The 13,830-nt window shown below is 41.8% G+C and overlaps 1 protein-coding gene across 1 annotated transcript in view; it reads right to left on the bottom strand.

The window, feature by feature from the left end:
• The window catches only part of GADL1 (glutamate decarboxylase like 1), an 84,668-nt gene extending 73,904 nt beyond the window's left edge, over positions 1–10,764 (bottom strand). Inside the window, exon 1 of the mRNA XM_074151054.1 lies at positions 10,633–10,764. Within this exon, the coding sequence (XP_074007155.1) occupies positions 10,633–10,639 (7 nt within the window). The 5' untranslated portion in view covers positions 10,640–10,764. The remainder of the gene's footprint in view (positions 1–10,632) is intronic.
• Positions 10,765–13,830: the final 3,066 nt, after the last annotated feature.

Genomic DNA, 13,830 nt, shown 5'->3' with positions numbered 1-13,830 from the left:
AATCGTAAACTAAAAAATATTCTTCCATTGCTGAAAATGGAATTTTTTTAAGAAAAAAAAAATCACATGGACTTTTCGCATGCACATTCTTTGGTGAAAGAATCTTCACAGACAAAAAACCCAACATGGGTTACTTCAAACCTAGATTGTTATTATACAGGTAATAATAGCCTACTCTATTGTATCTACTGCCTTCTGTAGCATACAAAAGCATGCAAGGCACCTTCCAAACACAGAGGAAAATACAGTTCTGTCCTAGAATATGATATAGCTGGATAAACAGAAATAAAGTGCAAGATAATAGGCATTTTTCTTAGCTGAAAATGTTTCCCTTCAAGTCATCCCTCCTGCTCCCCTTTTTTTCATTAAATAATTTCCAGCTTCATTTCCTTGATCTTTATGCTGCTTCTTCCCACCAGACAGTTCTATTGCTCTGAGTCTTCTGCACCCTCTGCAAAGTGTTTCACTGACCCAAACTCCATGAAAATAAAACCTTTTGACATTGCTGTCAGTATCACACACCTGTACTTCTCTCCTTTCTCGCCTTCTGCTATTAAGTGCCCTCAGTCACTAATTACAGTAATTTGCTGGGCAGATTATCTTGTTTGTTCACTTCAACCATGCTCTTTCTTGTCACTCACCTATCCACAAGAAGTACTCTCCTGATGTGTTCCATGGACACATTGCTACTTCCTTCTTTACATTACTTCTGAAAGCACACCCAAGATGCTTATAAGACACTGGCCAACAGCAGCAACCACGTATCCATTTCATGTATTGATTTCATACGGCAAGATCAGGACTCCAGTTTTAATCAATGTAAGGATAAAGACGAAAGTGAGACATTTGGAGATACCAAGGGAACAGACATTTGAAACAGTATAGTGCTGAAAGGAGAAGCGGTAACTACCATATCCAAATTATCTGGGTTACAGACAGCACCTGTCCATTGATCTTGCCCTAGAATAGCTAAGATCTATGAAGCCAGGCAGCATGGCTTTGGAGCATCTTCTTCAGCTACAGTGAGGACAATGAAAGAGTAAAGATGTACAAAGGAGAAAGCTTTATGCCCGAAACAACTTTATCTTCTGCTTTACTTTTTGCTCCAGTTATAAATTACAGAAGAAAGGCAGCTTTTTCACAGGTCTAAACAAAGAACTGAATTTCCAGAAGACTGCCAGACACTGCAGTTTGACACATTCATCATATTTATCATAATTACAGTCCCTCGTGTGCCTGACGATATAGAACAGCAGGAATACAGTCTAGGCAGGTAGGGGATTTGAGGTCCATTGATTGAAAGAAACCCTGTCAATCCCATGAGCTTTTATTTACTGATGGCTCAGAAAAGCCATTCATTTCACTTTCACCTATGAGGACAGATATGACAAACAAGATCATAGTCTAACATGAAGTGGAACCTCAGGCTTCCCATAGCACTAAAGACAAAAATGAGACCCTCACACTCTGCATTTCTGAAATTACTGCTAATTTTAATCAAAAGCAGAAGTATACTAAATTTCACTGAGCAGATTAGCCTTCAGTACATTGTTACAGGAGAGGCATAAGTGTTCTTCTGCGATAGGTACAGAACAAGCAGGTAAACAGTACTCTATCTTCAACAGGCAAAGAGGGAAAATCCCAGACATCAGAAATGTCAATTCTCATCATGCTTCCCAGCACACCACAGCACAGGCACTGTAAAAATTGCAGCTTTGAAAAAGTCTTAGAGTTTTCGCTCTGAAAACACAAACTAGTAGGTCAACTTTACAAGACTTAAAACTCCAAGTATTAACAAGGAATAAGGAATTGGAAGGCACTAGGTCTTTGGACAGACAGAACAGGGACTATTTTTGGATTAAGAGTTGGTTATTTGATGCATAAACAGCTGCCTTAAAAAAATAATATCTCAGCCTTGCCATCTCCTGGAGATGCTACCATTTCCATGTGTGTCAAAGGTGTATGTTTCTATGAAAAAGAGGACAGGATCTGAAAAAAACATTAGGAGATTAATGTCTACCACAGACCACAGATACTGATACTTCCTTTTGTTATGGGAAGAAGAAACAGAAGAGCAAGAGAACTTACTAACTCCTTTTTTTGCTCTGCTCCACCCCTCAGGTCTCTGCTAGAATTAGAGCTGCGCAAAAGCTTTCTTTTGGTAACTCCACCAGCCCTATTTCTAATACTTTTGCACAGAGATGCCATACTAGTACTTCCATGACTTTACAGTGATCTCTTCCAGGGATTCTGTGAAAAGCAAAAGCAAAACTTTACATTACTTTTTCTACCTCGGTCTTCAGGGGGCTGGGTGACATGTCTAACAGGAGTTCCCTATTTGAAGCACGTCTATTCCCCTCTACGCATAGTTTTACAGTCTCCATAGGACACTTTCAGGAGCCTGAGAAAGAAGACCTCTGGAAAATGGACGATAGCCTAAACCTAGATCCAACACATCTGTTTTGGGCCTCAGGCACAGTCTATGAAACAGCAAGGCAAAGCAGAGGTGTCAGAAAGGAGGGGAAAAGAGCCTTTACTTTAACGGCAATTTACCTGCGTAAGGCGAAGAGTTCAGGACTTCGCCCACAATATATTTCATGAAATAGTACACCCTGCAGTTATTTACCACTTTCTCAATAATTTATTTTGTTATCACTTGCCATTTCAATCTGAACTTGCTGACCTAAATTCTGCCTTGAAACATACCATTGGACTATTACTGGAGACTAATATGCACTACTATTTCACAATCAGCAGCTAAATCAAGGCCCAAACATACACATTTTCTGAGGTAGAGGTGTCCAGGTTTTGCAAGTCACTATTTAAGAATACAGAAACAGACTCCTAAGCAGACTCAGAAAACAGACTTCCAGAAAGTATATCAAATGCAATTTCAGCCAAATGGCTCCAGGCTTGAAACTGCACTAAAACTTTTCCAAATGGAAGTGCTTCAAACAGGGAAATGAAGGATTATTGACTGTTTAAGACACCCTTCTGCAAAAGAGAAGACTCCATCCTGTTCCAGTTGAAGGTAATTGGGCATTTAGCCACTGGCTTCAGCAGCAGCAGAACCAAGCCCATAATTCTCACGTTTCATCCTGAATGAAATATTCTATTACAGAAGCCTAAGGATTCCCAACCAGCATTTCATTTTTATGATCAATATTATTTTCCTAGCAGAAAACAAATTAATTGGAGCTGAAATTATGTACAGAAAAATAAACATTTTTCAGATGTTTCTATATCTTTATGTAAGCACTACCAAGTATTTTAAAAGCTGCATCTGTGTTTCCATAAACATAGAGAAACTTCCACTGCTAAATTCTCGCACGACAAAAAGAAACTGGAGCCTTGTACTTGGCACGTTCTGACAACATTTGGGAGAGTAGAATAAAATGCCCAGAAAGATTTACTGCTTGCAAGGAAAAGGCAGAAACAGAAGGGGGTGGTTGTGGAGGAGTAGCTTGTGCTTGAATGCCAGAGCCAAATCCTGCTCAGTTTACACTGTACTAGCACCACTATTTAATTGAAAGCAAAAGGCTGGCTTTGACCAAAGGTTGATTTCTGCTTTGTAATGAATGCAGTAATAATTGGTAGCATTAATCAGAAACAAACTTTAAACTTCTCATCCTGTATGATCTAGTCATTGTTCCTCTTTCAGAAGACCTCAGTATTTTCTTTCAGTGTGTCCAGCAAAAAAAAAAAAACAAAAAAAAAACCAAGAGAACTTCAGTGTCAAGGCTCCACACCACCATGTTTAATGGATTACTGTGATGCCATATCACGTATCAAAGCATTAACACATATACCTATCTGGTACTATGCAGCTATTTGAGTCCCTTGGCATACATAATCTTTACAGGCACTTTTGTGTCTTTAATCACTCTTTCTGTATGTTTACAACTGAAGTAAAGCCACCCCAGTTTTAAGGCAAAATACATTGTTTGTTAGTTAACTGATTTCCCAGGCCAAGTAAAGGCAATGCAGGTTTCTTAGAATCCAGTATACAAGTTGATTTGGTATCCTGGGAAAGCCATTCATGTGAAAAAAAGCAGGCTCATGCAATTGCCCCTGTACTACATGCTCCCGTTTTGGAGGTTTACAGACAAGGCTGCAGACAGGGATCAAGCTGGGTCCTTCACTTCAGAAGGTCTGCAACAGACCCCACACACAGGAATCCTCTGACTGTGAAAATGCTAACGTGACCTTTATAGAGCAGGACACTAGGAAAACAAAAGCGCTTGTGTCCAAGCTCAAAGGCCCCTGAATAGACTCTTTGAGCACACTGCTAGCACTGAACAGCCGCAGTGCAACAAACAGGTCCTATTCTCCATCCCACACCTGAATTTCCCATTCTAAAAGGAAAGGTTGGGAGGAGGAAGATAAATCTGGAGAGGAGCCCCAGTGATGACAGGGAATGCAAGGTCTGCGCTAGGAGAGAGGTTCTGCTTTCAGAGATGTTTCCAGAGACCTGAGGGGGCACCCTTATAAGTTGAATGCTCGTGACTTGTTGTGCCCATTCACTGTGTGTCAAGCGCTTGCTATACACAACAGTACTAGGCAGGATATCCTAAAAAAAAAATAAAAAAAATTAAAAAAATAAAAAAATAAAAAGCAGCATACAGAAGTTAAGAAACAAGAATCAGGAATTTTTATGCATCCAAACCTCAGGAACTGATGTTAATATTTAATAACAACTTCTCAATGCCCTAACCAATTACCTGCAGGAATGATTCATGCTGTAACATTTCCAATTAGGAAGAAAGGCTGTGGAGAATTGGAATTCACCTTGATGCAAAACTGAGAAACGGCAAATGCCAACTATGAAATGGAAATCCCTACTCCTTGACCCCAATGAGATTCTCTCAGCTCACATGCTCTAATTTTTAACATCTGCCAACAGTGTAGGAAGCTTTTATTTTAATTAGAAGGTGCACATTGATAATGAACATTTAATGAATGTTCCTTTTTCTGTGGGAAAGTGAATATATTTGCAACATCCAAGTCAATCATAGGCACTGTGCATGGGATAGCAAAGTTAACAATTTCAGGAGGCTGAGTTCAGACAGAAGTGATGCATATGTGTGACCCACATAGAATATAAAGAATCCCTGAGACTTCTCTTCTTCCCAACGGAAAAAATTGAAGTGAAAATACAATTGGGGTTTTTCTTTCAAATGGAAGTCCTGCAACTTGATTTAAAAGAGTCCATGACAGCCTGTGATTTCATGCAAGAACTATATTTTTAGTCATAATATAAAAACAATTTTTAACTCCAGTCTTTCAAAAATCAACTAAGAAAGCAGTAATTTACTAAAACTGAGTTTTCTGGAATTCAATGCAAACTAAAATGTAAAAATAGATGAAAAAGCTAGACTTCATTTTAGGAAGTTTTACCTCTACATTCAGGTTACAGTCAAAACAACTTTTTGCCTCTCGCTTTTTCTTAACATCATAAACACTTCTATATTTTCTGTTTCCTACAAAGGATTTCCAATTACCGCTCACTAACTTATTTCTAGAACATTGCTCTGAGATATACCCTTATAACACAAGGAAGCTACAGCATAGTAAATCGGGATGTAACTTTCCAGCCCACTAGGTCCGCTGAACTAGTTCTTACGTGGACATTCTTAATTTATGAGCATGTTATGTATAGCAAAGTAGTTCAATCCACTTTCAAAATGGAGCAAGCTGCCTTGCACAGACTATTATACTGTTGCTGGTCACACCAGCAGAAACCAGTCACACAGATGAGGGACCCGGCAGGGCACTGGACCCATCACTTCAGATACTACCTGCCTTGATTTTCCTACGTGGTTTTGAGAAACCACTCCTGAGCTGCAAGAGGTCAAGCTTCTGGGTCGCAAGTACCAGCAGAAGACACTGGTAGTCCTTTTCAAGAGCAGCAGCCTGGATGATGCCTGGTAGAAGCACATATTGGACCATGTTATCCATGTTAGGGTTCACCAATGAGACTGTGCATTCCCTGCCCCAGCAAGGCAGCTGAAAGAGGCCCAAACAGAGCCCACACCACCTGCAGTGATCCCAGTCTTCCTTTTTTCCTCTATGAAAGGCAGATGATGAATAACTTATTTGGAGGTTTTTTTGACCATGCCAAAACTTTAATCAGTCATTTGAGATCAGCATCAGCACCGCAACCAAATACCTGGTACATACAGCATTTGTTGCTTGCTCTTTCCCCTTCAGCCAGGTGTAATAGCTTTTTAACATGATATATTGGCCCCAAAAGGGCTCAGTAATCCCTGAACAATGGAGCAGGCCTGCTTGAGAAAAATGAGTTTAAGCAGCTCAATGAGACATAAGCTGTCTTGCAGTGTAACTAGCGAGGGACGCCAAGCCACTTATGAGACAACCTTTCTTATTGAAACCCTGACATTTGCCAATGGATAAGATCATATTTATGAGGCTTTTCAGCTTACATAAGGTGAGACATGGCAAAGGGCAGGGACATCCAAGCTTTAGAGCCAAAAGCTCTTCCAAATTATCTAGATTTAGCCGGCTACTTTGTAGAGTTATTGCTACTTTGCTGACAAAAGACCTTGGTCACTGAGAACCACTTTCCTCATCATATTTATGGCACTGAAAAACCTCTGGTCCAGTGGCTTTTTCTTTAAAGACACCTCTATTTGCTGACACTTGACAAGTTTTTCATTTAAAAAAATCAAGATCACATATACTCAAGAAACAGTAATAGAGATGGACATACATAAATTTGAACCAGGTGAAAGTCACCTTTTATTACCCTTAGACTAGCCCTGACAATAATCATCAACAGGAACAAGCCCCACTGACATGCCACAAAGCAACAACCATTTGCCTTTTAAACTTATTATTCCCTCATTGCACATATATAAACCCCATTAATGTTAAAATAAGATAACTTGTGTGCACAGATCGGAGGATTAAAAAAAAGGAGGGAAATGGCCCCAATTTTACCATGTCCTGCTGAGCATCCTTGAGTTATAAATGCTTTACAAACAACTACCTCCAACAACCTCTACAGTTTGTGACACGAGACAAAGCGAAAAAGGCCATGAGATCTTTAACTTTTGATTTTTGCAAAGCCTGAAGAGGTAGTTTCTGTAAACATTTGGGATGAGCATTAGGACTGACTACCCCAGATCTAACTGTGGGGAGGGAGCGGGGGGGAAGTCAGAGAAATACAAAGACATCTATTTCAATGTGTCCATTTTGTCTGTCTCGAACATACAATAAGCGCGTATGGAATACAAATGGTCTTTATAAAGAAGCAGGCTGCTTAAAATAATCAAGGGCGGGGAAATTAAGGCACATGAAATCTAAACTGTTTAATAGGCAGTAATAGCTGAATCAGTATGCAACAAGATCTCCCAATGCATTAAAAAGTGACAATTCTTGGTTGTACAAGTGACAGCTTAAAAGATGCCTTAATCAAGAGCGAAAAATTATTTACTGAGCTTCTCAAATGTCAAATTAAGCTTCTTAAACATTCATTAACTGCCAAGAAAATTCTTATTAATTTTAAAGCACAATGAACGCACTCCACAGATGGCTTTACTTGATGCAAACTTCATTTCTTGCAAACCTATGTTTCCCTTCCTCTGAAGTGGTATTACCACAGATCCTCACATCTTTTTTACCAGATAGATTTATGACACAGGAGAGATCCTATCCCTCTGCTCTGACCAAAATACTAACCCGAGTATCACATTACCAGAGCCATAAAGTCACCCTAACTTCCAGTACGTTTTACCACGCTTCACATTACACCTGTTTGAGATAGCAACACAGCACCATCTTACATTAAATAAATGCTCGCCGACTCATCTCCCTCCCTACTCTGCTGGCAGACACAAACCACATAATGCCCCAAACATACCATATACACACCAAACTGCCTGCCAGAAGATAAAAAGCAGCATATTGCATAAATGCTGGCTGCTTCCTTCCTCTTGTGATTTCCAGCTACAACTCTGTTTGTTGCACTTGATGAGCTAGTAACTTGCTTGAGACTCTGCTTAATAGACTCAGCCTTTATGTCCCACAAGGGAACATCTCACTTTTTTTTTTTTCCTCCAAATACAGAATTCTCCAGGCTTTCTCTATGCCAAAACGACCTTGGAAAGCCACCCTGATGCCAAATGACTGAAGGATATATGCAGTCAAGACCCGTTTCTGTCACTAGGAGTAGGAATCTACAACTTGGTCTCCACTCATACAAGGAATTTTGCTAGTGAAGGCATAGCCTAATGAATCCTCTTACCCACCCCTGCACAGTCAGTAAGACTGCCCTTGTGGACAGGGGTGACAATGTCTGAGAAAAATTAGGCTCAACTAGCAACAAGCAAGATGAACCTCGCAAGTGCTCACTTTCAGACACGTTAAAGGTGTTTAAAAAACAATGTCACCATCCAAAACTGCTCCCACTGCCTTCACAGCCACAGCAGCCACTGCAAGAATAACTGCGCACTGGGGAACACATCCAAGTCTTCACTGCAACTGGGCCCACTTTGCCAGCTGCTCCAGTTGTGCATAGCAAACACGATGCTACTGCTGCAACAGGTGAGTGCCCTTCTGTCTGTGTCTCCCAGATGTTTTCCCACACAACTGTAACAAGATCCAGCCAAGAGCACGTAAAACCAGTACTGGAAGGAGAAAGACTGCACATAACCACCCCAGAAAGATCTGGTCTTAAGTGTGGATGCACACTCGCTAGAAAAAAAGCTTTCAGGAGGTAGCAAAGACCTTACCACCTCAAGAACCTGAGCTTCATTTCCCCAGTGGCTCTCAATAACGAGCAAAATCTTTCCCAGATCCTAAATCACCTAAATCCACAAATAACCAGAGTACAATCAACATCCCCAGCAAAGGCTGCAGTGCAGCACAACTTCCTTCACCTGATGTGAAGTTCATTCACCAGACAGAAAACACAGCAAATCACCAAATGTAGAGAGAGGAAGAGGGGACAGGGAGACTAATGAATTTCTGATGACAGGAAAGCAGGCAGAAATTATAGATGCTTCTCATAAGGAAGGCAGAGGCACTGAAAAACCTGCGGCAACAAGGGTGGGGATGATATTATCACTGGACTCATTCTGTTTTATCAGCATAAGCCAATGGTTTTGGAAGGAAATTAGACTTTTGGTAGCATACTTGAGACAATATTTGAACAAGAAAACTTACTCAGCTGAAGGGAACACCAGGATCTCAGTGACTAAAAGAAGCTTATCTTTGATGTTGTTTTGGCAGAGGATATTAAGATAAGCTGCCTCTGAAGGGAATCACTTTTGGAAGCTGCTGCCTCTCATACAGTACCGCTGCTGGTACTTGTACGGTACAGCCTTAAGCTACTGTGCACCCTAGAATATATCTACTGCATACTACAGTTGTCATGTAACTTTACAAAGCTCATTCAATTTACAGCAAATTAAGAAAAAAGTAATTACTGTCCTTAAATATTAAGTTTCTGGAGTTCTTATATTCTCTCAATTTCAAATATACTATTTCCATTTGGAGATTTTCCACCGATAGAGTGCTAATGCCGCCCACCAATGTGAGACACTGAACTTTTGGGAGACAAGCTAGGAGAGTTTCTCAAGCTAGAAGTAAAACCTTTTTTTAGTATTTCATCCATTCTTAGGGTAAAACTAAAAGAAACATACTAGATTCCAAGCCTTTTTGACTGTTTTCATAAAAGATTCCACATTTGGGATAAGTGGAGAAACTCTTACCCAGAATATTGACCCTGTGGGAGAGAGGACTGCCATCTGCAAACACTTTTACTATTTTCTGACTTAGCAACCAGTTTCCTCTCACAAGACAAAGGAATTCCTCATTTCTTAACCTTGCAAATAGTGGCATACCTGAGGCAAGGCATACCACAATTTTGCCTCATTTCATTTTCAACACTTCTACAGAAGTCTCATTATTGTAGCAGCCATCGGACTTCCATGTTGCCAACTTTCATAAACATACGGTCAGCTTTTATTTTTCATTACATAACGATACAAGGCCTTCCTGTTAACGCTGGTAAACAAGTTAGCTTGATAAGAGATTTATAAAACAAGATTAACTTCTTCCTTCCTCAGATCTTTTGTTCCAACGCAAGCCATCATACTGCCATGTCTGTTTTATTCCGCCCGAAAAAAAAATTAAACAAATAAAAGGCACCACTCTTTAAAGACTATATATTTTAACAATATAGCACTGCAATGCTTTAATAATACTTGTTGCAAACTCTGTACCTTATTAAACTGTTCTGGCTACGTAATTGCCACACTTTAACAAAAGGAGGTTATAGATATTAGATCGATGTTTCTACAGGCCTCTCTCCTCATCTCCACACGTTACCGGGCAAGTCTGGGAGCCGGCGGGAGCCCTTCTCCAAGGCAGCCCTGCCCCTCCCGCACCTCGGCTGCGAACCGACCCTCTGCCTCCTCCTTCCGCTGACCCCGACGTCCCCCTCCTCCCCGCCGGTAGCCGTGGAGAGTAGGCTCCGGGAGCCCCCGCCAGCCGGCGGAGGAAGGGATTAAAAGCCCTGAAGGGGTCAGAGACCGAGGCGCTTCCCTCCCCCGAGCCCCTCCGCCCGAGGCGCGGCGGGAGGGAGAAGGCGGCTCTGGCCCCGTTTACCCTCCATCTCGCCGTCGCGGTGGGAGCCGGCTGCGGACCGGAGGCACCTCCCCGGCCTGGCCCTGGGCCGCTCCCGCGTCGAGCCGTCCTGTGCCGAGCCGAGCCCGCAGCCCTCGCCCCGCACGCCCGCAGCCGCCCGGCCGCTGCCTCCCGGCCGCCTATTAATACCCTCGGCGCCGCTGGCCCGCCGCCAGCCGCCTCCGCCGGCGGGGAAGGGAGGGGGGTAACGGGGCACGGCCGGGCTCACCGCAAGGCGGGGAGCCGCCCTCAGGGTTTCCCTGCCTGGCTGCGGGGGGGACTGCGATACGTGAAGGAAGGTGATTTTAATGCCCGGGAGCTGCCCTTATTCCCCAAGTCGGGGATTCGTGGCTGTCGGCTGCTTGCGGCGGGGTTTGTTTCGGGTGCCTCAAAAGCCAGACCCGGTGCTTTAAAAGCCTTCTCGGGGAGTGAGCGGCGGCGACAGGGGCAGGCAGGGCCAGGCAGCTGGCTGCTGGGGCAGCACATCCCCGCCCACTCGCTGCTGGTGGGCAAAGCCCGGCCGGGCACCACCGGCCACTAAGGACTATCTCAAGGCCTCTGAGTGAGTTGTGGCTGACCTCCTTACTCCAATTTATCCTAGGACGCCAGCCCCATTCAGTGCCACACTGGCCTTCTTAACGCTCATCCCTTTCTTACAAAAGGCATTAGTGCTGTTGTCACAGGAAGATCTGAAAGTGTCCAAAAATTCACTACCAAGGGCCCCTAAAGCTCATGTCCTCCATTAAAATTCAGTCCTGATTAAAGTTTGGCAAAGATTTTTGGAAGCTGGTGAAATATTCAGGCATGAATTGAATGCTCGTTCATGCAGTGATAGTACAAGGGGCAACGGCTTGAAACTGGAAGATGGGAAATTTAGATTAGATATTAGGAAGAAATTCTTTACTGTGAGGGTGGTGAGGCTCTGGAACAGGTTGCCCAGAGAAGTTGTGGATGGCCCATCCCTGGAGGTGTTCAAGCCCAGGCTGGATGAGGCTTTGAGCAACCTGCTCTAGTGGGAGGTGTCCCTGCCCGTGGCAGGGGGTTGGAACTAGATGATACTTAAGGTCCCTTCCAACCCAAACCAGTCTATGATTCTATATAAAACCTAATTTTCCTTGTTCGTGAGGAAACAAATGTAGCCCTTTTCTAGCTTCAACTGCAGCCTCTACTAAGTCATTAATAACTTCTCCAACTTGCAGAGGTAATTTTGTAGCCCAATAGATATCCTATGCTGCATGAGATAAGTATGTGAACCTCATTGTGGTTGATAAAAATGGTAGATATCACTAAATTAAAAGTTCGTAGTTGCCTGGGAGCAAGCGATTATGGCCTGATTGCATTCCTCATGGGTAAATGAAGGACAGCCCCAATTAAAACTACATATTTCTGCTGCTTCAAAAGAACTAATTTCCAGAAACTGAGAAAAACAGTAAGGGGAACTGACAGGGCAAAATGGTGACAACATTGAAAAAAGGGGCTCTCTTAAAGAATCTATAAAACAGCCAAACCACTATGTTTTTGCAATCACAGAAGGCAGTAACTTTCCCATAAAAGCTCAAAGGTGGCACTCAGAAATAAAATGGAAAACAAAGATATTGTATAAATTACAGTTGATCTAAATTACAAGTTACAATACTGAAAATTGATAAGGGAAGTTAATAGTCAGGAAAAAAATCTGTGGTTGTGAAAGCTAGACAAATGAGACATTTTAAGTGTGTTAGGAATTAAAAAAAACCCAGTGGTGATACTGGCCCATCAGTGAATGTAGTTCGTAAGTGGGTTTGTGCTCATGTGGAAAATGTAAATATGTTCAGTAAGTACTTCTTTGCTACAAAAGAAACAAGTAGATGGATCTCAAGGGGACTATGAAGAACTGTTCCAGCCTGCTAGTAATTAAGAAAGATAGGATTCATGACCATTGTCTTACAAGTAAACTTAGATAACTGTTACTTCCAGTCCCAGAATAGATACTTGGGCTCCTTCACCTTTTTTAGTAAACTTTGGAATACTTGTGAAATTCCAAAAGGGTGCTAATGTTATACCAGTAGTCAAAAAAAGGGCAATTGTAATGACAGGAAAATATGGGCCAACATCAGAACCCCAAATAATAATGGGAATAACAGATGTAATTTAAAAACATTTCAAATGTAGGAATAGAAATAATTCAAGTCTGTTTTAGGAAGACCAGGTCTAATCAAACTTCTCTAAATTCAATCCCATCTCTCTTTGATGAGATTGCTCATTTGGGTAAGTGTATATTGATGATTTAGGCTTTTGAGATCGTCTGAAAGAAAATGTAGTATCCCTTGCTAACATTGCACATGCTAAATTGACTAAGACTTGCCTAAATGACTGATGGCAAAAAGTAGCCGACAGTCAAACGAGTATGTTTCTGTGAAAAGGGGGTCACATCTGAAAATGACACAAAGAAGAGAGAAATGGTAAAGGTAATAAGGACCAAGCAGCCACATGAAGTAGTCTGAATTGAGTGGCAAACTGGGCCTTGTCAAATGAACTACATTTACTATAACTAAACCCCTGTAACAAGCATGAAGGATTGTAGGTGCTGTGTACTGAGAGGGAGACAGCACTTGCTGAAGAAGATTTAGGGGTTGTAGTCACCAACTCATCATAAATGTTCATTCTGACACTAGTAACAGGAAGGATTAATCTGCATCAGGGCGGCAGGAAGTAGGGGAGATAGTTTTATCTCTGTATGTATCACTGATGAGACCAATCTTGTATACTGTGTTCCTGCCCATCTTTTGGAAAAAAAAAAAAGTTGAAAAATTGTAGAGGGGGCAGATTAAGAGCTGAAAATGTGATTTGAGAATTGAAGAAAAATGCTGCTAAGTGAGACTTAAAGAGCTCAATCTGTTTATCGTATCAAAAAGATTGACTTGATTACAGAATATAAGTACCTCTGTGGAGAAAAAAATACTGAATTCTGAAGGGCTCTTTAATCTAGTGGAGAATGTCATAACAAGAAGCTGTGGCAGAACTGAAGTCAGACAAATTCAAATGAAGCACACAATTTTTCTTCTTAAGGTGAAAATACATCACTGGAACAAGCTAACAAAGACACCAAAAAAATGTTAATGCTTTTATGTCCCCTGACCAGGACAAGATGTCTTTCTGGAAGACAGGTTTTAATCAAATGCAGGTTACTGTCTTCGGTGC

Source organism: Numenius arquata, chromosome 7, assembly GCF_964106895.1.
Source record: "Numenius arquata chromosome 7, bNumArq3.hap1.1, whole genome shotgun sequence".
NCBI lineage: Eukaryota > Metazoa > Chordata > Aves > Charadriiformes > Scolopacidae > Numenius > Numenius arquata.
Note: the sequence above shows the minus strand (reverse complement) of the source record. Positions and strands in the feature narration are given on the sequence as shown.